Source organism: Aegilops tauschii, chromosome 6 (genome assembly GCF_002575655.3).
Source record: "Aegilops tauschii subsp. strangulata cultivar AL8/78 chromosome 6, Aet v6.0, whole genome shotgun sequence".
NCBI lineage: Eukaryota > Viridiplantae > Streptophyta > Magnoliopsida > Poales > Poaceae > Aegilops > Aegilops tauschii.
Genome location: NC_053040.3, coordinates 62734123 through 62756601, shown reverse-complemented (window position 1 = coordinate 62756601; position 22479 = coordinate 62734123). Strand labels below are relative to the sequence as shown.

Genomic DNA, 22479 nt, shown 5'->3' with positions numbered 1-22479 from the left:
TTCTACGTGTTGCGAACGTGGAGCAACTCGGACCAGGGGCGGCGTCACCGTCGGCGTGCTTGCTGCAGCGCGAAGGCGGGAGCTTTACGGGCCTTGGGTGGCCCGGCCGGGCCTGTGGGCCCATGGGCCTAGTGTGCCCCTGTTATTGCGTCCGGTCGGCTACCGTCGTTGATGGTGGAGGTTGAGCCCTCCCGCGTGCAGACGATGCTGCTGCCTCTGTCCCGGCTCCTCTTCTTCGGTATGCAGACCTCTCTTCGTGGTGCCGTGGTGAGACGGCATGAGAAGCTTCAAGACCATGGTGCCGCATGATGGTTGTCGGTTTCGGTGGCGGGCTTCGGAGCGCCCGAGGTGAAGGTTGGGCTCGGGAGAAATCCCTGTCGGCCTAGCCGACACCGACGCGGTGGCGCCTGACGGTGCTGCCGGACCTTCCTGAAGGGCGTCGGGGGCTACCCTTCTTCTCTCCTCGTCGCGTACCGGGGGAAACCCTTGGCAACAACGTCGGCATCGTCGTGTCCCTTCTTGGAGGTGTTGATTGGTACCGGCGCTTCGGAGTCTAGGAGCTTGGTGGGAGATCTCCGGTATGGCGCAGTGGTCGCGAGGCTTCTTCGTGTTTTTGTCGATCCGTCGTTATTGGCATTTGTTTCTTTTATATTTTCTCTCTTGTTTCTTTTGGGTGTGTCTGTGCTGCTTCCGCCCCAGCACCTATCGTTGGCTGTATCGATTGGTTGCTTTGTAATACAAAGCGGGGGAAAGCCCTTTTTCGTTTGAGAGAAGAGTCTTGCGTGTTACTGTCACATACTAGTGTGCTCCACTTCGTAGCGAGTAACACTCGACTCGATTAATGAATTTAAGTAGAACCATCTATGAATCTATGACATAAGGTTGTTTGATGCGGATTCCAAGTTCTCTCTACTTCTCGAACTAGTGTGTATGTGTGTGTGTGTGTATGCAGATATCACCACCAATGAAATTATAACCTGCTAGTACTATAGTACGTGGGAGTAACCGAGCCATGTGACAGAATGAAGCGTCCGCTGCTAACTTTTCGTGCGTGTAAGTTAAACATCGAAAATCAAATAAGACTTGCCCATGCCAAAGTTCAGAAGAGGCCTAAAACCATTTTTTCACTTGTTATAGATTTGAACAGAAGCTCGGGAATCAAACTGATTAGCAATCCGTATAAAAAATGACATCTCTATAAAAGGAAAAGTGATGAGCAGAAGATCTCAACTGCCAGATTCCAATACATAAGAGAAGGCCGAGCATACTTCAGATTTTGATTTTTTTTTTCCCCACGAAGCAGAGTGTCAATAAAGACATACGGGCGTTTGATTTTGCAAGAAAGATTGAATATGTATGCACACCCTAACATGCAAGCCCAAGTCCTGTCCACGCATGAGAAGAGAAAAGAGCTAGCCTTGCATGTCTCACGTACAGAGTCTGCTCCACTTCTATATACCCGTAGACAGTAACACTTGACTCCGTTGATGAATGTAAGATGTTGATGACACGTGGTTTTTCGATTTGGATTCCAAGCTGTCTCTACTCTTCGACCTGGTTACATATATCACCACCAACAGAATTAATTAACTTGGTAGCACAACGAAGTAGCTGGGAGCAGTTGATCACCAAGATACAATGTGGCGCCGACCTTTGCTAACCATGCATGCATGTTACTTAGACATCGAAACGTTAATCAGACATGATCATGCTAAAGCCTAAAGCCCATAAGCCAGTGGAGCCTATTTTTCTTTCCTTTTATTATTATGGGGGGCCTGGGCAAAAGCTTGGGAATCCAATACATTTAAGATATCTATATCGCGGAAATCCCTTTTGGTGACCAGAGCTCCAATGAGGCCTCCAAATTCAAAAGTCAAATTTCATCAAAATTCATATTTTTCATGTTTCATAAAATTGTGGAAAAAAACAAAGAATAACACACATGTGTGTAAATTTTCAGGGCAAAATACGTTGAAATGAGGGCTGTGCAAAAAAAAAGGGGTTATTTAACACATGATACTATTCATCCTCCCGGGTCATTATGAATTTGTAAGAATTTGTACAGGTCGCAACTCAAGGTATTTCATTATGATTTTTTGTATAGGTCGCAACTAAAGGTATTTCATTATGTGGGTTACATCCTTACATACACACATATATATTTTCGGAATTTTTTGAAACATAAAAATTTGAATTTAATTTTTTCAAAAATAAAGGGCTCCCCGGAGCTCAGCCCCCAAAACGCCATTCTCTCTATATCGCCCTTAAAAAAGGAAGGAATTTGAACAAAAAGCCTAGTGCTAATGTATAGCACGTGCCAACCCGGGGATGCAATTGCGCTATTTTTTTCTTACGACCGTGCCCTCATAGGGGATCTTTTCGCTGCATTTGTTTTGGTCCATGCGCACTTATTGGTGCAGGGTCACGGCTGGGCTCGGAGGCCATCTTTTCGTCCGTGTGCATTTTCTAGTGCTGGGTCACGGGTTTGGCTCAGCGGCCTCTTTTATTTATGCGCTTTGACATCTTTCGCAGCTGACAGCCATGCATGATCCCCGTGTTGGCTATGCGTTGGCAGAATTCGGCCTAATAAACTGATCACATCCTGATTAAACTACCGGTACGGTACTATTATTCGCCCGGTGGATTTCTCGTCCGGCAAATGGGCCGGCCCATTTACTAGCTGAGTCCTCCTCTACTTCCCGAGCCCCGACGACGCCTTCGGCCTTCCCACTCGCCGCCGCGCCCGCAACCGGGGTTGGCGCCGCCGGCCACTCCTAAGCTCCCTCCAGTCTCAGAGTCCACTGACTCTGCTCATCCCCTCACTGGAGTCGGCGCCTCCCTGGAACACTAGCTCCGCCATGGCCCATGCGTTCGCCGCCTCCCCCGAAACCCTATCCCCCCCCAGCCGTGCCCGAGCTCTGGTGGCCGTGACGGCGTCGCGTGCGCCCGCGGCGGCTCTCTCGTCGCCGCCGCCGTCGCCGGGACCTAGGGTTCGGGCATCCGTGCTTGATGCCCCGCGTCTCGAGTTCCCCGTCCTTCAGCAGGACGCCGGAGCTGGCCGCCGTCGTCTCCGTCGTTCAAGCAGGTGAGGCTCGGTCCAACACTAACGTCAAACCGTACCTTCTTCGATCTGGTTTTCCGGACGATTTATGGCGAATTTGCTCGTGAATTGTCACGTGTGCATGCCCTGTTCTTGCATTCTTTGCTCATTTGTATGAGAGGAGTAGCGAGATGTCGTGCTAAACACACAACAAATTTGAACTTAACAAGGAAAGAGCGGTGGAGAGATATCGGGAGTAGGGTATGCATCATACTGTGATTGATCAATGTGCAAGTGTTGCATCGATGTCCATACTCAATGCGATAAACAACAAACTGCATGATTGAAACCAGGTTCCTGTAGAACTATATACGTGAAGGATCTGGTAGTATTGCATACCTGGTCATTTTTTATGCTCCTGTGTTTAGTATTATCTTTCTAGGCATTGCCTCTTATAGTTTATTATAACATGTTAGTGAAGCTGAAAGTACTATATTCTACGGATTAGAGATGAATTAATTTTGTCAATAATGTGCTTGCTCTCGTAAACACCCTAGCTCTGTGAATTGGCCATTTCGTTAGGTTCTGGTTCCATAACTATATAAAATACATCTTTTCATTTATTTTGTTAATTCCGCAGTTTATGGCCAAGCTGCCTAGTTGGAGAGGAAAAACTGGAATGGAAATCAGTTATGTAATGATACTCTCTCCATTATTATCTTTAAAGGCCAGTTTTCTAGGCAACTCGGGAAGAATTCATTCGTGCTCATCCTCTGTTTATGTTTGTCAATTGTAGTTAGGAACCTCATGACAAACATAGCATTGAAACTATTCTGCATATCTTGTGTATCTTTATTTACGCCGAGGGTGGATTCAACCAGCAACATGTAGCTGTTACTTCTGTTCTTCATACATGTATGATCGATAGAGATTTTGCCTATCCATGGAATATTTCTTCTTTTTCCCTGTTGGTAATTAGTTTCTCCATTCTCGTTTTGATTTTGCAGTCTTCCTTTCTAATAGTGTTAATGACGTGAGCAAGAGTGAACTAATTCAGCTGTATTCTACCATGTCAGATGCATTAGAAGGCATTAATTCTGGATTCGGAGAACCATCCAAGTCATGATGGAGTTTAGGCAGCTTCTGGAGCTTATTTCACAAGATTACTTTGTAGAAAAGTTTCCTCCCATATCTACTGGTTTATAAGTAGGTAAACTGAGATTCCATTATTCTGTATTTGACTGCGCAAGTACTTTACAGAAGATTGGAAATTTTCCATGGTTGAGTTCTCTGTGAGATGACTTGCGTTTCTGTATTTCTTTGTTGCATGTGTTTCCTAATGGACTTTAAACAAGTAGTATTTGGTTTTTTTTGTAATTAACAAGTAGTATTTGCTGAACCTGTTTATGTTATACTATATGTCATGAGTCACATGTTTCCTGATTCATTTAGTGGATGTTTACCCATATTTCTTCAGCTTTCTTTCGAAATAAGTAGTGCCAAGTAAGCAACAAAAAGGGTTACTAACTGAGTTTACCAAGTTTCCCGTTCTATATGTGATATGCTATGACACAAGCTTAAGTATCCAATGGTAGAGCTATCTGTTTAGATCTTATAAATTTTACATTCTGTTATGAGCAATGCTTGTCAAATACTTTCTCTTGTTCATATTCTTATGTGAGCAATGCATATCCCTTATGTTACAATATATATCTGAACTTCTTGTTGTATGTGCAGTAATAGGAGGTTACAGGTCTTAAAATAACAATACAGTTAGTTGGAATTTGACTCTACATGCGCCAGCTAGAATGGAATAGGATTAGCAAATGAAGCAACTGCTCTCCTGTTATGATCAAGGTAAAGATCACTACTTCTTTGCCATCATGATGAAATGCAATGAATATTTCTAGGTTGCTTATCCATGTGTTGTGCATATATAATGAAACTAGTAAGCAAAAAGGATACTGTTGGTTCTCTGATTATGATAATTTGGACATGACTAAGGCTCTTATTATTTGTCTACAGAGATCTGTTTGGGTCTATCCTAAAGCATTATTTCTGTTAGTCGAAGATTCTTAAAAAATGTTCAGTTGATATATGATGCTGTTTTAGTTGATAGCTGTGCAGATATGGAAGTTATATACGATGCTGTTTTGCTTGATAGCTGTGCAAATATCTATGTCATTTTATCAGTATATGTTGATACAGGTAAATAGCATAAGCAGCAGATTTTAGACTATGAATACAGAATACCTGATAATAATTTTCTGTTTTAAACTTTAATAGCTAGACAATAGGAATGTGCTGTGCAGTTGGATAATCTGTGCTATTTTCTCACTGCAGGCCGTGAGAGATATTTTCACGAGGATATCTTTCATATTCAACCATCGTGTAAGTCCTGTCTTGCTTAATGGACATGAGGATGTCTTGATTTCTGGCTGTATGGAAGCACATCCACACATGTAAGATGTAACTCCTTTGGGGTATATATATTGTGTCAAAATCTGATAAATATATGTGCATTGATGTTTTTTTGTTAGTAGGTATAGTGCTGCATCACTAATTTTTTGTTATATACTGTGGTTGTTATAGCAAGGATATTTCAGTTTAATCTCCATGGAAGTGAATGTAAAGAATTACTAGTAATTATCCTTTTTGGTGACAAGTAGAGCTAGCTATATGCTCGCTGTTAACATTACTTCTAACTTCTGTAGTATGCTCACTGCTTATATTTTCTGAAAATGGGGATCCTTGTCTTGACATTTTTTCTCATGTTCTGCCAAGTTGCTACTGATGGCCTGGTAATTCCATAGTAACGATTTGAAGTCCATGTACTGTAGCAAGTGTTTAATCTGCTTGAGGCTTTGTTTGCTACATTTTCTTACCAAGCAATGGACTTTATTTTAGGCAAGTTAAAATTTCTGCTGCCAAACTATTATTGAAGCTGACCATTGATCTAATCCGGCTATGTGCAATCGATTGAGCCCTTCAGAAAATTTGCGTAGTAACTTGTTAACATGTCTGATTTCAAGTATTGCTTTACTTATCATGTGTGAACACTTTTTTTTAATCTTTGCAAGGTTCAGTTGTGGTTACTCAATTCCACATTTAATCTTCCCTGATATGTTTGATTGTCTTTTCATTTTTCTTAGGAATGAAGTGGTTAGTCTTGGATGCCATTCAGTGATGTAACTTTGTGATCTGGTGTTATCCTTCATGTACCAAAGGTAAGTCATTGTGGCTTCTTGGATGCCATTTCCTGCTCTCTTTTTTGTAGATGGCCTTGTCAATTAAGCCATTGTTACATGTGTAGTTGTGCCCATGCTATAGCCTTACTAGATCGTAGTGTCAATTTTTTATATATATGTGAGATGGCTCCTGCTTTGTAATCATAGTTGCCATTCGGTAGTTTGTAATGCTTTAATTGTATGAAATAAAATTCAGAGCTGGTTACTTTTATTTGGAGTAATTTTCTGTTCAAGTGGCTAGCATTTAGTTAGGTGATCTGTTCTGCTGTGTGTTTGTAGTTTATTATCCTTAGGATAGCCATGATTTAGACTTAAATTTTTTTGGGATCCCAACTTTTCTAAAGTTGAAAAGAATTGGAATTGCACTAATTGGAAGTCTAGGTGGATGCTAAAACTCGAGCATGAATTAGGTGCTGGAGACTAATCAACAACAAAACAAACAACAACAACGCCTTTAGTCCCAAACAAGTTGGGGTAGGCTAGAGGTGAAACCCATAAGATCTCGCGACCAACTCATGGCTCTGACACATGGATAGCAAGTTTCCATGCACCCCTGTCCATAGCTAGTTCTTTGGTGATACTCCAATCCTTCAGGTCTCTCTTAACGGACTCCTCCCATGTCAAATTCGGTCTACCCCGCCCTCTCTTGACGTGCTGGAGACTAATCAAACAGGAAAAAGGGCATGGCCATTTAAATGTTAGGGTTTTGCTGTGGGTAGTGAACAAATCCAAGACTAATCAGTAATCACTTTAAATACTAGCCATGGCTTGCTTTTTTTAATCCTCAAAATCAACAAAGTCATCAGTGTCAATGGGAACCGATGCTTTGTAATCATCGGTTAAAACCCCCGGCTATAGGAGTTGAGACCCGATGCTGATGCAGTTTCTGTAGTAGAGAACACATATGTAATTTCTTGTAAGTTGTAACACCGTGATCTTCTTTTTGCTTACATGTAATGTTATTACAGCGTCGACTGTTCTAGGCCTTGTTTTTCAGAGGAAAATATAGTTTGAAGCATGGGTTGAGGGAACCGCTAATGCATTTATCTGTTTTGATTAGTTACCTAAACTTACTATATCTTTTATGTTGTTTTAGGTAACCATCATCTATATTGTTGGTCATTGATCAAGAAACATTTATTTGCAGAAGAAAAACTACCTAGCATGCTTGATCTATGGTGGAGCACAGATGATCTAGAGCACTTATATGAAGCTATAGAGGTTTGTTTTATGCTCAGTTTGTTGTGGAATGGTATTGCTTTTAGTAGGCAGTTCGAAATCACTTGTTTAGGTAAACCAAAAACTAGAAATCAGATGAAAGGAAAACATCCTTTTCGCGTATTGTTCACACACGAGTACCCAACAATTTTTTTTTGTATCAAGTAGTGTTGTCTCATGCCCAAGAAAAAGGTACTCCCTCCGATCCATATTAATTGTTGTTGTACAACTTTGTACTAAATCAGCGATAATTAATATGGATCGGAGGGAGGAGTAGTCTTATCAGACCTGTATGAACATCAGGCACACAAATTGTTTTCCCTTCCTACCCTCTCTTCCTTGTATGACCTTTAATTCACGCTGTTTCTTGACTTGGCTAGCTAGCTGCTCAACTTGTATTGTGCCTCTGATGATGTGATAATAGGCTAGTTTTTTATGTATTAAGAAGAAGCTGTTTCGATTGATCTTTATATTTGTGCCTGCTAGCTGTGTACTTGCCATTATCAAGGCCACAAGTTTTCATATGCTGCTGAATTTTGTAATCTTGCATTGTGAGGCTTAATTAGCTTAATTGTCTTTTCTGAATTTTACATGCAACTTAATTAGCTTCAGGCTTCAATCCGATATGCAGTTGAGATTTGAACAACTTATACGTAGTAATTTGGCCGGGATCTTATCATTCTTCTCCTGGAGAAGCTTTTTTTTTTTTTTTTTTTTTTTTTGCTATTGGATGTAATATGAGCCTTTTTTTAATTTTTGGACAGGGAGACATCAGTACAACTATTGTTGAATAGGAATACGTTAGTACTGGACTGCAACCAAGCGTTTGGGAATATCCTACAGCAGATACGATCAGCCGTAGGGACAGAATATGGAGCCAAAAGTTGCCAAGGAAAATCCACATGTTCCTTTTGAGATAATGACACAACCTTTAGCCGGGAGGCAGCTGCCGTAGATTTGATGAGGATGGCGGCCATATCTTCTTAAAATGAAAATATGCTAAAACAGAGAAGCCAACCTGGAGCATTCTCTGTGACATCTCGGGTGTGCCAGTGCTTTCAAATTTGGTGTTGCCGTAACAATGTGATTTTCAAACATAAGCTGCATGTTTCAACAAAGTTGTTGCATTGCTTTTGCAGCATATAGACGCGGTAATAGCGGCAAAAAGAAAGCTTCAGTGGAAGGCCTGTGGCTTCTCTCGATGTGTTGGGTAGTAGTATGGTCAGTCTTTATGTTCTGTGAGTCTTTGTTGCGCCTACCTGCGTTGGAGATGTATATGCTTGCTGAAAGTGGGCCTGTGAACGCTATATGTGTCCTGGCTGTTTGGTTGGTCTAACTTAAATTTGCTGTAAAGCACATGTGTGCTGATCTCTGGACATAATCATGAAGATTCCCTGAAGATCAACATCGATGACATCTGAGACAAATACAGGGGCTCACATAATCCATGAGGAGACGATCGCCTGCTTGAATGCAATTCAGTTTGCGGCTGAAGTTAGAATGGGTCCCATCATTATTGAGAAGGACGCCTCTATACTTATACCCCGCTCTCCAAGCCAACAAGCACGACACGTCACACCATGGAGGCGAAGTTCTTCCTGTTCAATATATTTATTTTGTTTTTAAGAACCTACCGTGTAAGCGTGCATGTAATTTGGTGGCTCACGCTTTAACCCATGGAGCTCACATATGGCTCCTAGTGGCCTTGGATTGGCACACATGATCATGTTTCTGACGTTGTATTTGTTGTGGTGGCCAACGATTTGAAGGCACCAGTATGTGAGTAAAGCCCACTTGTTGGAATATCGTACAACCCGGACATGAGTGAGGCATGCGGTGGTCAACACAGACCATCAGCGGTAATGTAACTTTTCTTTTCGTCTACATATTACATTCAAGCGGCAAATTAGGGACTTGATGCAATGATTAATGACAGCAAAGCAGTGTGTAAATCAGTAAATCTACATATTACATGATGTGCCTGACCGTGTGGATTACTAGCCCAGTCAAACGGGTTCAATTTTGATATTCCTGACACCCTCGAATTCGTCCCAATGAATTGAGGGACTAAATGTGGTTGCAACTTTTGAGTTCAAAGTTCAGACAAATCTGCGCCCACAATTGGTGACTGGTGTTGTGAGGTCAGTGCTCGCGTATGCTTCAATCTGCACCGCCGTACGCGAGCAGACAATTGAACACTTCTTTGTGTTGAAAAACATGTTTCATGAGGAAAATTCGACATCCTGCTGTAGATGTGGAACATGAAGAAAGATTGAGCATACTGCAGGTTCCTTAAACACGAAGCAGAGCGTCAATAAGAACGCGCTTGTGCTTTGTTGCACGAGCAAGATCATGCAGGGATGCACACCCTGAATTCCTGCTGCCTTCCAAGCCGAACCGTGAACATGCGAGGAGATGGTATACACTAAACATATATGCATATGAGCTAGGCATTCATGTGTGATAACTGATAAGAGAGAACAGCCTTGCACACGTACTAGCTAGTTTGCCCAGTTCTATATAGTCGTGGCTAGTAACGCTCCACTCGATTGATGAATGTACGTAGAGACAATGATGGCATATGGTGCTCCGATTTGGATTCCAAGTTGTCTCTACTTCTCAATCTGGTTACATATATGCAGATAACACCGTCAATGGAATTAATTAACTCGCTAGCAGTACAAGAAAGCAGTTGGGAGTAATTTAGCCCCAAGATAGAATGTATCGTCCTCTCCTACAGTCCTACTGTTGCATGCATGTTACTTAGACATTGGAACCCAAGGCCTGAGCAGAAGCTTGGGAATCAAATACATTAAAGATATCTCGACTAAAAGAAAAATGAGTTGAAAATTAACCACCAAATTTCAAAATAGTATGAAGTCAAGCTTTGTCGGTCTACATATATGTTTTCAGCGTGATTTGATTGTATGTCTCCCTCTATTCCTTTTTAGTCCGCGTTTTAGATTTGTCTTAAGTCAAACTTTGTAAACTTTGACCAACTTATATTAAAAATAATGTCAATATCTACAATAACAAATAAATATAATCTGAAAATATATTATATAATGTATGTAATGATATTGATTTGGTATTAAAAATGTTAATATTTTTCGCTACAAACATGATCAAACTTTACAAAGTTTGACTTTAGTCAAACCTAATATGTAGACTTAAAAAGGACAGGAGGGAGTACTATGCAAGTTAAAATTTCCTAGCCTCTTTCTTCTAAAAAAGCAATCTTGTTCACGTCATCTCGAGGACCGGGCAAGCTACTAATCAGGATGAAGAAAGTTCTTTTTGCAAAAACAAATGGTAAAGTACTATGTTGAAAGGTAAAATACTATGCTGATCTTCAGAGGGCACTACTTCGTGTCGCCTCGCCCTCCCCTCAACACCCCGCGACCATCCCTCTAAGCCCCCCCCCCCCCAACCTACAAAAACTCTGGCGACCCCGCACGGTGTCAGACTCGCTCCCGCTCATCCAGGGCTTGGCCTCACCGTGTTAGGCACTCATAACGATGTCCTTGCCTTGGGACTCGCGCGAAGCGGAAACCGTTCTGATCATGCGGTAATATGGTCACTATGTTTTGCGAATCTTTTTTGCGCCTGATCATGCGCCAGTGAACACTCTTGTCTGTAAGAGTTTGATGCCATGTACTCTCTGGTTGTCCTGGTTTAAACCTTTGATTCTATAAAGTAGTGCCTGATGGCATTTCCTCTACAAATAGTGCTTTGCAAAATGTTGATTCTTTGCTGCTAGTGCGCCTATAGTCATGTTTGCACGATCACGCAAACTGCTTCATATGTACTGATCTACTTAGTTCTAGATACATTCATTTCCGAGACAAGTAATTCCGAACGGAGGGAGTATGGAGTAAGCCATCTGAAGATCTCCTAAAGATCAACATCCTTTTGCCAGGAGACAAGTACTGCCTCTGTTCCTAAATATAAGTCTTTCTAGAGATTCCAATAAGAGACTACATACGAAGCAAAATGAGTGAATCTACACTCTTAACTACGTCCATAGTCCATATTGAAATCTCTAGAAAGACTCATATTTAGGAACAGAGGGAGTACATGGGATGGAGGGCATCTGCCCGTGCGTTTGCAATGATGTGGTCCACTGATCAGGCTCCCATGTTCTTCATCGTTTAGTAGATGCAGATGATCACCTGCCTGAAGGCATTTGAATTTGCGGCTGAAGTTGGAAGTCACATCATCATGAAGACAGTTGTACTCATGGTCACTCTCCAATCCAATGAACATGACGTGTCGTGCCATGGAGGTGAAATTATTCATGTTCATTAGCTTTATTGATTTTAAGACGCTACAATGTAAGCATGTTCGCAATTGGGTGGCTCATGCTTTAGCTACCCATGGAGCTCATATGGCTCCTTGTGCTACCTTGTAGGATCATGTATAACAGTTTTGGAAAGCATATCGCCATACATGTTTGCAGCTGAAATAGATCACTCAGTCGGAAAGCATATTAGCGTATCCAATTCAGCATTATCTGTATCTTGTTTTAAGAAAAAAGAGTACTTTGGCAGATCAACAATCAAGACCCGATGCAAAGAGTAATGACATCAAAGCAGGGTGTAAATCTGTGCAGTACATGACATGACTGATTGTGTGGATTAGTTGCCGTTTGAAACATTATTTTATATATATTTGTGACACCTTTTGATTCGGCCTAATGCATTAAGCAAGTAAACACTGTTGCGGTTTTTGAGTTTAGAGTTCAGACTACACAAGGTTGTTGATGTCTTTGTGTTGCGAACTCAGTGCTCTCTTCTGCGTGATCTACGACGTTGCTTACTTCTCTGTGTTGGAAAACGTGTTCCACGAGGAGCCATCGACAAATTGAATTGAACACACTAGCGTTCTCTTTCCAGGGGAGCATATTAGCGTTCTAGCGTTCTCTTTCAGGGGAGCAGAGTGTCGATGAAGTCATAACAGCGTTTGATTTTGCAAGCAGGCTCCACTGCCCACGCACACCCTGAATTCCCTGTCTCCCAAGCCTAATCCATGAACATGAGAGGAGATACACTCAACATGTACATGAGCTAGGAATGCATATGTGAGAAGAGAGAAGAATCTTGCGTTTTACTGTCACCTACTAGTGTGCTCCAGCTCTACATAATCGTAGCTAGAAAGACTCAATTGATGAATGCAAGTAGAAATATCTATTGTATGATATAAGATAGCTCTCTGTACTCCTAGATCTAGTATACTATATAAATGATTCATGTACAAGGTGAAACCTTACAAGGGGGGTTCCCAATCCCCAACTTTACTCCTCAAACATGAAAGGATTTGTAGATAAAATGACACCACTTCTCTCCCTACTCTAGAACTCTCTCAAGTACAAAAAAATCTCCAAATCTCTGTCCATTTCCGAGCTTGGGAAGAGGCCTAAATAAACAGTTTTTGTAGAAAGCCCCCTTCGATTGCTAACTATGTCAAACAATCCATGTCCCAGCCTATAACATGCCTATGTGTTGTTTTTCATTTTCTATTGACGAAAAAGGGTCTCATTTTCTATTTACCAGTTTATTATCAGACACCCCTGCATTTGCTATTCACCTTTAGACATTTTAGCAGAACAGACTAGGTCAAACAAACAAGAACGACATTTACAAAATTATCTTAATGTGCTTGACTGCAAATTTCTCCAAATAATTGGTATACATTTCATTGCATCATTGTTCACCCTTTCTTTACTAGTGTTTCAATGGGACGTTTCCTCTTTCACTCTCTTAATTTAGATGCACTCAAGCCTATGCTTTATTAGAGTCATATTGAATTTGCCATGCTATCGAAACTGAAGTATCCCTTCCCACTTGTGGACAGGTGGAATAATAATTATAACATACATGTTCTCTATACATACTAATTAGATACTTCCATTTTAATTAGCATGAAACACCATCAACCTATCCTTTTCTATATACCAATTTGTCTTACTAAATGCAGGAGAGCAACACTAATAATTAATTTTACATGTGGTGTTTTAATTCAGATTGCAGAAAGCCACACATGACCTTATCCCATTTATTGTGTAATGTGCAAGTTAAGCATCTTATGCTACATAGTTGGCATGCAACAAAATCAGCAATGATTGATGCAGTGGCAGGTAAAAGTACCCGAAGCTGGTTTCCTCAACGAATTAATATTATTTCAAATGTACCTCATCGCGAAAGGCTGAAACAATTCTTCATAAAAAACTGGGCAAGGCTAATTCAATCTTAATAACTTCTCCAAAATTGGACGATGTAATACTATTTTTCCAGCCAACTTAATTAGCAAATTAATGTGTAAATACTGTTGAGATACGTCGGGAAGATTGTGAGGTTCAAATTTACAACACCTTTAGAATTTTGACAGAGAATGGTGACAGGACACCAAGTAGACACTAGCTAAAAGAGTGTTCCATCTGCAAAGGCAGAGAAAGACTAATAGTTTCATTTCTCACTTTGACATAATCAACTGAGTTTGGCAGCAAAACTTCAGAAACGAAGACTTAATAGTGCTGTAGTAGAATGACAGTTTAATAGCCGATCAGAATCTGTAGATCTCATGTTGCTTTCTAACACCATGTATATCTCATAAATTATTTCTTCAGGCTCGCAGAACAAGTTTCATTTGCTCAGACCGTTATTTAGCGACACACTAAACACATGCTTTGCTCCAATATTCCACAATATGGTACTGCTCCACCATGGGAGTCAAGGTGGAGTACCCTGACGGGCAACCCACCAAGAAACACCAAGCGACGATGCTGGAGTTTGAAAAGACCAAGAATAGGTGGCCTATCACGAGCAGGAAGCAAAACGAAACTACTGAATGCACTGACCCAGGGTTCCATACTTACCATAACGTTAGCATCGGCCAATTCCTAGTCGTACTCCTCAATACAGCACAGGGACCCCTCCCACACAAATTGGGTGGCATATCACAAGCAGGAAGAAAATTGAAAATACTGAAACAACATGACAGAAATAGCTGCACTCTGCATATCTTAAATTTACGTTACTCCTTTAGATATAAAAAATGAAAAAAAAATATAAGAAATAACAAAACCAGGTAAAACAAATACATATACTACACAATGAGCTACCCCACTGCCGATAAGCCAAGCATGGCACGGGCGCACGGCTAGTAGCTATTCATGTGCGGTTGCCATAGATTCAACTGGTGATAAGAATCACCATATGCTGGCAAAAAACTAACTAATCAATTTATAAATCATTATACGTGCAGGTGATGCATTTCGGTCCATTCATTAACTTGGTTGAATCATTATACAAGCACATAATAATCACAAACAACTTGGTTGAATCAGAGCCGCAGTTTATTTCCAAAGCGTAAATCCATAATCTGTTCCACACAAGACAGCGCTACACAATCTCCAATAGACAGATCTAGGCGAAACGCTCCCAACAACCCCTACAGGCTTGAAATGAACCCAAATTCACCCATTTGGGTTGACTCGGAAAAAAAAAGTGAAGACCACACGGGGCGGTTACCTCTGGCCTCTGGGGCCGATCTAGTGGTGGTTGTCGCCGGCGGGGCGGTGGACGCAGTTGTAGGCGGCCTCCCCGACAAGGTAGATCCCAAAGGCGACGATGGCGATGCCGAGCCCCGGAGTGGCGTGGCGCAGCTGGTTCCCCACCATAGGGTGCTTCCTCCATCCGTCACGGCGCCGGAAAAACTCGCCCGTCGCGTTCAGCCCCTTCCCTCCCGTCGCCGTCGCCGTCGCCATCGCCTCCGCTGCCGCCTACTCTCTGCCTCTCTCCCTCTCTTCTCTTTCTCTACGGTTCGCGAGTTGGATACCCACCCCACTCACACAAAGCCGAAATAGTAATATGCAGGGCCCAACCCGTTCCGCCTGGGCTTGCAAACCCAAGGAAATTAGAGCGCCTCGTCAGGGCTTAGTTGCCGGGCAGGGCAATTTCTCGCCTAATGCAAGACGTAACTCTACTTGCCTCTGGGCGCGACGGAGTAGGACGGCCCAGTACTGTAGCGCCCTGCCTTGAGTTTTTTTTCTCTCTGTATTTTTACCAGTATTTTTGTTTTCTTCATCTTCACCGGCTTTTGTTGGGTTTTTGGTTTTCTGTGTTTCTTCACCTGTTTTCTTCTGTTTTTATATTTTTCTAATTTTTCATCACATGTCTAATTTTTTAAATACATATTTAAACATTCCTAGTATTCATGCTTTATTTTATACATGTTAAACATTTTCTAAATACACCATGTACATTTTTATTCAAATACTAGCCTCGAACCTTTTTTGGAATACAGATAAACAAATTCAACTACACGTTGAACATTTTTCTTAAACTACGCGAACATGGTTTTGCATTGTAACCTTTCTTTGAATGCCACATACACTTTTTTGCATTGTATCCACATTTTTTTAAAAATGTGACGTGCATATTTTGGAAAACATTATTTTTTTTGAAGTGCCTAATGATTTTTTTAAGTTGTGAAACTCTTTTTTGAATTATGAGAACACTCTTTGATCACAAGAAAAAAAAACATGAGGTAGCACAAGTAGGCCCTGAGAGTTCATGCACCATGCTAAGAAATTTCCAAACATTCATACATTTGCACCTACAAGATTTAAACATGCATGCACACATGCTTCATAATATCATTTGATTTTATAAATCTTTAAAGTAGCGCTAATTGTTTAAGATGGCTTTTAGAGCCACATCATTTTGAATGGAGGTCATATGAAAGATAGCCGAGCCCCTCTATTCAAGAAACAAAAGTTGAGTTCCCTCCTCTCTGTCCTTGACATCACCTTGATAGTTGCCCAACGCATGACTATGGTATTCTAGATATGCTGCCTACGGAAGACATGGCTTGTGTTATTGGCCTTTAAGTGAAGCTGGACGTATAGCTTTTTAACTAAAGAGCAAAATTCTTTTTTCTGCTAGTAGGTGGACTGCAACATATATACAGTCATCACGTAATTTGCTTGAGAGGTAGTGCTGTTTTTATTTTGAAAATATGACAATTACTACGTACGAAATTAGCTTGATGCACTTTATTGTGCACATATATATGGGCGGTGTAGTTGAGAGCTAGGTTGCTTCAATTAGGTTCTATATAAATAAACTGAAAAATACAACACACATAAGGTGCTCGATCGATCTAGTGGTTACATAACTCATATCGGTAGAGTAATGGCAACCACATGCTAACACCCAAGCTAACTTGATGCATATCTTCAGGTTTTCTCATGTTTGCCTGTATGTACAAATACATGTTGATATTTTCATTTTGGTTTTCCGATTTGGACTAAGAGTCATCAAGAGTTCAGGGCAAGCCAGTAGGCCTGGGCATGCGAATTCAGGAGCATGCACATAGACCTAGTGGTTCGATGTTTCCAGAGATCCAGTACCCATCGCATGAAACCCGCTTGCCCACCTGTTGGAAACGAATGTTTTGGCAATGCTTCACGATTATTGATCGGTGCATAGCGCACGTATATATGGAGTACAAGGTGGGCCACAACCTCAACTATACAATGACTAGGAGGTGGGCCGGGCTATACAATATACATGCACAAAAAGGAAGGGTTAAGGATTTACCCGGTGTGAGATATCGCATTATTCGAGGAACCCTAGATGCTGTCGCAGTAAAGAATAACCATATATTCAACACCCCCCGCAGTCGAAGCGTCGCCGGAGACGCAAAGACTGGACCTGAACTCCTCGAAAACAGAAGTAGGCAGTCCTTTTGTCATGACATCGGCAAACTGTTGCGCCGTCGGGACGTGGAGGACCCGGATGCGCCCAAGGGCCACCTACTCACGAACAAAGTGTATGTCGAGCTCAATATGCTTCGTTCGTTGATGGTGGACCGGGTTGGCGGAGAGGTACACGGCGGAGACGTTGTCGCAGTAGACGAGTGTGGCCTTGTGAACATCACAAAGCAACTCCTGGAGCAGCTGAGAAGCCAAGAGCATTCGGCAACGGCGTTAGCCACTGGCCCGATACTCTGCCTCGGCACTCGAGCGGGAGACGGTAGGCTGTCGCTTGGAGGACCAAGAGATCAGAGACGACCCAAGGTAGACACAGTACCCCAAAGTGGAGCGCCGTGTGTCCGGGCAGCCAGCCCAGTCCGCATTAGAGTAGGCGACGAGGTCGGTGGAGGCGGAGGCCGTCAGTGTAAGTCCCATGGACGGGGTGCCGCGTATGTAACGGAGGATACACTTCACCAAGGTCCAGTGAGAGTCACGCGGAGCATGCATGTGAAGACAGACCTGCTAAACGGCATACTGCAAGTTGGGGCGCGTCAGGGTGAGGTACTGCAAAGCACCCACAATGGAGCGATAGAAGGCCGCGTCGGATGCGGGAGAACCCTCCAGAGCGGAAACCTTGGCCTTGGTGTCGACAGGCGTGGGAGCGGGCTTGCAGTTAAGCATGCCGGCTCGATCGAGAAGCTCATGGGCGTAACGCTGCTGGTGTAGAAAGAACCCATCTGGCCATCGAACTACCTCAATGCCAAGGAAGTAGTGGAGGGGCCCCAAGTCCTTCAGGGCAAACTCATCGCGAAGATGAGCAGTGAGCCGCTGGAGGAGCGCGACAGTGGATGCCGTCAGGATGATGTCGTCGACGTAGAGCAACAAGTAGGCCGTGTCAACCCCGTGATGGTACACGAAGAGGGAATCATCGGAGCGAGTCAATGTAAATCCGAGCGTCTGCAGGAATGCAGCGATGCGCTGGTACCAGGCCCGAGGCGCCTGCTTCAACCCATAAAAGGAACGGGAGAGCAAGCACACATGGTCTGGATGTGTGGTGTCGACGAAGTCGGTGGGCTGCTCACAGAACACCTGCTCAATGAGGTGGCCGTGCAAGAAGGCGTTGCAGACATCCAACTGATGCACAGGCCAAGCTCGAGAGACGGCTAGCTGAAGCACGGTGCGAATCGTGCCCGGTTTAACAACCGGGGCAAAAGTTTCGGTGAATCCACGCCCAAGAGCGAGCTTTGTAGCGCTCGAGAGTGCCATCCAGACGAGTCTTGTGCCGAAAAACCCACTTGCCCGTGATGATGCTGGCACGAGGCGGCCGAGGGACAAGCTGCCAGGTGCGGTTCCGTTGGAGCGCGTCGAACTCTTCCTGCATCGCAGCGAGCCAATGAGGATCCCGAAGGGCGGCTCAAGCTGACGATGGGAGAGGGGACGACTCAGAGACGGAAGCAGCGAGAAGATACTCATCGCTGGTGTACCGCGTACTCGGGCGGAAGGTGCCAGCCCGAGAGCGAGTCATTGGGCGGGGCAGCGAGTCCGGGTTGGCAACGGGCGAAGACGAAGAAGAGCCCGCCACCTCCGATGCCGCGGGCGAGGCCGCCGCGGGTGTGGTCGCGGGCGAGGCCGCCTCGGAAGAGGCGGCATGCGAGGGCGCGGGGGGCGCCGAGGAGGCCCGCGCGGCAGCCAGGGAGGCCAACGGCAGCGCGACCGTCGGGGAGGCCGAGGGCGCAGTGGGCGTCGCGGGCGCCGGGAGGGGTGCAGCCCCTAAGGCAGCCAACCGGGGAGGAACTCGACCCGTGGCGCGGGGGGCACCCTCAAAGCCGGGAGGCGGCCCAAGAGAGGCTCGCGAGCGGCCGTCACCGGGAGCGGGCAAAGCCGCAACATCCGAAGGTACCTGCTGAAACGAAAAAACCATCTCATCAAAGTAAACGTGTCGGGAAGTGATCACCCGATGTGAGATAGGATCATAGCAGCGGTAGCCTTTGGTTTTGGGGGGATAGCCAAGAAAAATACATGCCACGGACCGTGGTGCGAGCTTATGAGGAGTAGTGGAAGCGATGCTAGGGTAGCACAGGCAACCGAAGATGCGGAGCTCGGCGTAGGAAGGTGGCGTGCCGAACAAAAGGTGATGAGGTGCAAAATTCCCGCGAGTGCGACAAGGGCGGATGTTGAGGAGTAGTGATGCGGTGGCAAGCGCGTCGGGCCAAAAACGTGGTGTCACGTTGGCGTGAAAGAGGAGGGTGCGGACACAGTCCTTAAGAGTGCGAAGCACGCGCTCAACGCGGCCATTTTGTTGCGAAGTGTACGGGCAAGTGAGACGAAAAATCGTGCCGTGTGTGGCGAGAAGGTTGCGGATCGCAAGATTATCAAACTCCTTCCCGTTGTCTGTTTGCAACGCATGAATGGGTCGACCAAACTGCGTGGAGCCATAGGAGTAGAATGCGGTGAGAGTGGCAACAGAATCCGACTTTCGCCGCAACGGGAAGGTCCACACATAGTGCGAAAAATCATCAAGTATAACAAGATAATAAAGATAGCCCGTGTTAATTGCAACATGAGAGGTCCAAACATCACTATGAATTAACTCAAACGGGTATGATGCAACATGCGAGGAAGTGCTAAAGGGAAGACGAACATGTTTGCCGAGACGACAAGCATGACAAGTGTGATCGTCGATCTTATTACACGTGAATGAAAAACTCTGAAGAATATGACGAAGAGTGGCGGTGTTGGGATGACCGAGACGAGCATGCCAAAGGTCCACTCCGGCGGAAAGCGCCATGGGTGCAGCGACGGAGGAGGTGGATGAGTGGACCGGGTAAAGCTCGTCGGGGCTGTCACATCGATGGAGCACCATCCGGGTACGGGCATCCTTAACAGAAAAGCCAAACATGTCAAATTCAACGGTGACAGGATTTTCACGTGTAAGAGAACGAACAGAAACAAGATTTTTAATGATGTCAGGTGAGACAAGTATGTTAGAAAGATATAATGGCATGGAGTTAGAAGGAAAAGCAGCATGGCCGACATGAGTAATAGGCATGGACGAACCGTCGCCCACGATAATGCGAGCAGCGGTGTGAACGGGCTGAGCGGTAAGAAGGTTACCGGGGTTGGCGGCCATGTGAGCCGTGGCTCCGATGTCCATATACCAGTCGCCACCGCCAGTGTACTGCTGTGGCGTGGGGGCGGTGTGGAGGGCCGCTAGCAGCGCGGGGTCCCAAGGCGCCGGCAGGAGGGCCGGGGCCGACGGCAGCGGCTGTGGCAGCGGCGCCGCGAACCCACCGGCCGAAGGTAGCCCATAGGCTGCAGAGGGGCCGTAGAGCGGCGCCAGCGGATACGACTGAGGGGCCGCGTACAGAGCCTGATGAGATGCCAGGCGGGCGCCAAAGAAGCCGGGGACGGGGGCGCGCGGTATAGGCATGGAGTACGCATGAACGACCCCCGTCCAGGGGTTCTGGCCGGCCTGCCAGGGCGCCGGCGGGAGCTGCTGCTGCGGCTGGCGCGGCGCCCCGCCGTGGGCAGCCGGCTGATGCTGCTGCTGCTTGCGGCCACTTCGGCTGCGACGCCCGCCCCGGCGCTGCTGCTGCTCGGTGGGGGGCGGCGGGGGGCCTGCGGCGGCGTCGGGTAGGGGAACCCGGGCGGCGGCGGCGCCTGGAAGGGGCCCGGGGCGGGCCGCGGCGGGGAACAGGGGCGGTGGGCGGCGCACCGCCGTGGGTACCGGTGGTGAGGGCCATGTGGGTGGCCTGAGTGCGCGACATCCGCATCCTCCGCTCCTCCAGCTTCAGGTACGCGACGATCTTGGGGAAGGTTGGGTTGGTGATGAGAGGGATGTTGGAGGCGGCGTTCCCGAAGTCTTCGTTCAAGCCAGCGATGAGGGTGCTGAGAAGAAGCTCATCGGAGACCTTCTCGCCGAGGTCACGGAGCTCGTCAACAAGCTTCTTGAGGCGCATGCAATAATCGTCAACAGACGAGTCGAGCTGCTGGCACCCAAAAAACTTGCCGTGCAAGAAAACCTTGTATTGGAGCGCGTTGTCGATGAAGAGGCCGTTGAGCTTAGTCCAAACGGCGTGAGCGTCATCGTCGGCGGAGACCACCGTGTGGAAGAGGTCCTTCGAGATGGTGGTGTAGAACCAATGGATGAGAGTGGCGTCGATGGACGTCCACTCCTCATCGTTCTCCATGAAGCGGGAGTCCACGGAGACATCGATGTGATCCCGGAGATTGTACTCAAGGAACACAAGGGAGAAGTACGTCTTCCAGGCATAGTAGGTGGAGGTTAGGTGATCGAGGACGATGGGAACCCGAGCGAGGATGTTGAGATCGCGGATGACGACGGGATCGGGGCCTTCGAACGGGTTGGTGCGGCGGCTACGGGTGGTACCGGTGGAAACGGGGGAGGCCATGTCCGAGAGGGGGGTGCGGTGGCGCGTGGTGAGACGGCGCGGCAAGGGCACTACTAGAAAAAGGCTTACTAGTGGCGCACCAGTTTTGCCTACTAATGGTGCACTACTGGTGCGCCACTAGCATCACGCCACTAGTAATTTTTAATGGCGCACCGCTGGTGCGCCATTAGTATCTGGTACTCTAATGGCGCACCAGGCAGTGCGCCATTAGTATAGGCCCCGGTGCGCCATTAGTATGCCTCCCAGTGGGCATGTCGCGCACTGGTGGGTGATGCGCCATTAGTATCCTTTGGCATACTAATGGCGCACGTCTGGGTGATGCGCCATTAGTATGTATATTAGGGATTTTTTTCTGATATTTGCACAGATTACAAAATATATTATTGGACAGAATATAAACAGCACCACACAACAATAGCAGATTCATCGAATACAATAGAAGATTAGTCTCCAAATACAATTCATCATATTAGTCTCCGAAATCAAAAGACCGAACAAAGATAGAACATTACAAGTCTCGAGACCGCGAGTAGCAAGTTTGTCGAAATTAATACTAATCCTAACAAGTCCTATTAATCATCATCATACAACTTCTACTCATTATTAATAACAAGTCATACGATCATCATCCTGATAGTCATCGAACCAACCCTACTTAATTGTTCTTAGCACATGATCATCAGTATTAGGCAGGACCTAAAATACCCTATTTAAGGTAAAATAGCATAAAACAATATAGACCCTGACTCTCCATTATGGAGAATGGAGATCATCCTGTCTCCAATTCTTGCGCGGCGCTTCCTG

General features: G+C 45.2%; 2 protein-coding genes and 1 long non-coding RNA gene across 5 annotated transcripts; 1 reads left to right on the top strand and 2 right to left on the bottom strand.

The window, feature by feature from the left end:
• Positions 1-2661: 2661 nt before the first annotated feature.
• On the top strand, positions 2662-9319 carry LOC123494321 (uncharacterized). 3 transcript variants are annotated; one of them, XR_012187158.1, is made up of 8 exons: positions 2702-3085; positions 4117-4250; positions 4778-4897; positions 5384-5502; positions 6193-6267; positions 7385-7509; positions 8271-8550; positions 8646-9319. It is a non-coding gene; the product is annotated as an uncharacterized lncRNA (long non-coding RNA). The 3 variants fall into 3 exon arrangements; XR_012187159.1 differs by having other exon boundaries at positions 2823-3085; positions 4117-4246; XR_012187160.1 differs by lacking the exon at positions 8646-9319 and having other exon boundaries at positions 2662-3085; positions 4117-4246; positions 7436-7509; positions 8271-8552.
• Positions 9320-14838: 5519 nt separating this feature from the next.
• On the bottom strand, positions 14839-15349 carry LOC109764237 (NADH dehydrogenase [ubiquinone] 1 beta subcomplex subunit 3-B). The gene has a single exon (XM_020323085.4). It carries the CDS (start codon positions 15269-15271, stop codon positions 15056-15058), a length of 216 nt encoding a protein of 71 aa, XP_020178674.1. The 5' UTR covers positions 15272-15349; the 3' UTR covers positions 14839-15055.
• Positions 15350-17785: 2436 nt separating this feature from the next.
• LOC141025820 (uncharacterized) lies at positions 17786-21675 on the bottom strand. Its single transcript, XM_073501746.1, has 4 exons — positions 20991-21675; positions 20023-20923; positions 18748-19033; positions 17786-18682 (listed from the first exon to the last, which is right to left on the bottom strand). The coding sequence occupies exons 1-4, from the start codon at positions 21673-21675 to the stop codon at positions 17786-17788; spliced, it is 2769 nt and encodes a 922-aa protein (XP_073357847.1).
• Positions 21676-22479: the final 804 nt, after the last annotated feature.

Bases quoted from the DNA above. Each gene is read 5' to 3' on its own strand.
- LOC109764237 (XM_020323085.4), bottom strand. From the start codon at position 15,271: ATGGCGACGGCGACGGCGACGGGAGGGAAGGGGCTGAACGCGACGGGC.
- LOC141025820 (XM_073501746.1), bottom strand. From the start codon at position 21,675: ATGGCCTCCCCCGTTTCCACCGGTACCACCCGTAGCCGCCGCACCAAC. The intron at 19,034-20,022 runs GCATGCTCGTCT...TGGCTGCCTTAG, and splicing joins TCCGCCGGAGTGGACCTTTG to GGGCTGCACCCCTCCCGGCG. The intron at 18,683-18,747 runs GTACACCAGCGA...TCCCATCGTCAG, and splicing joins ACCTTCCGCCCGAGTACGCG to CTTGAGCCGCCCTTCGGGAT.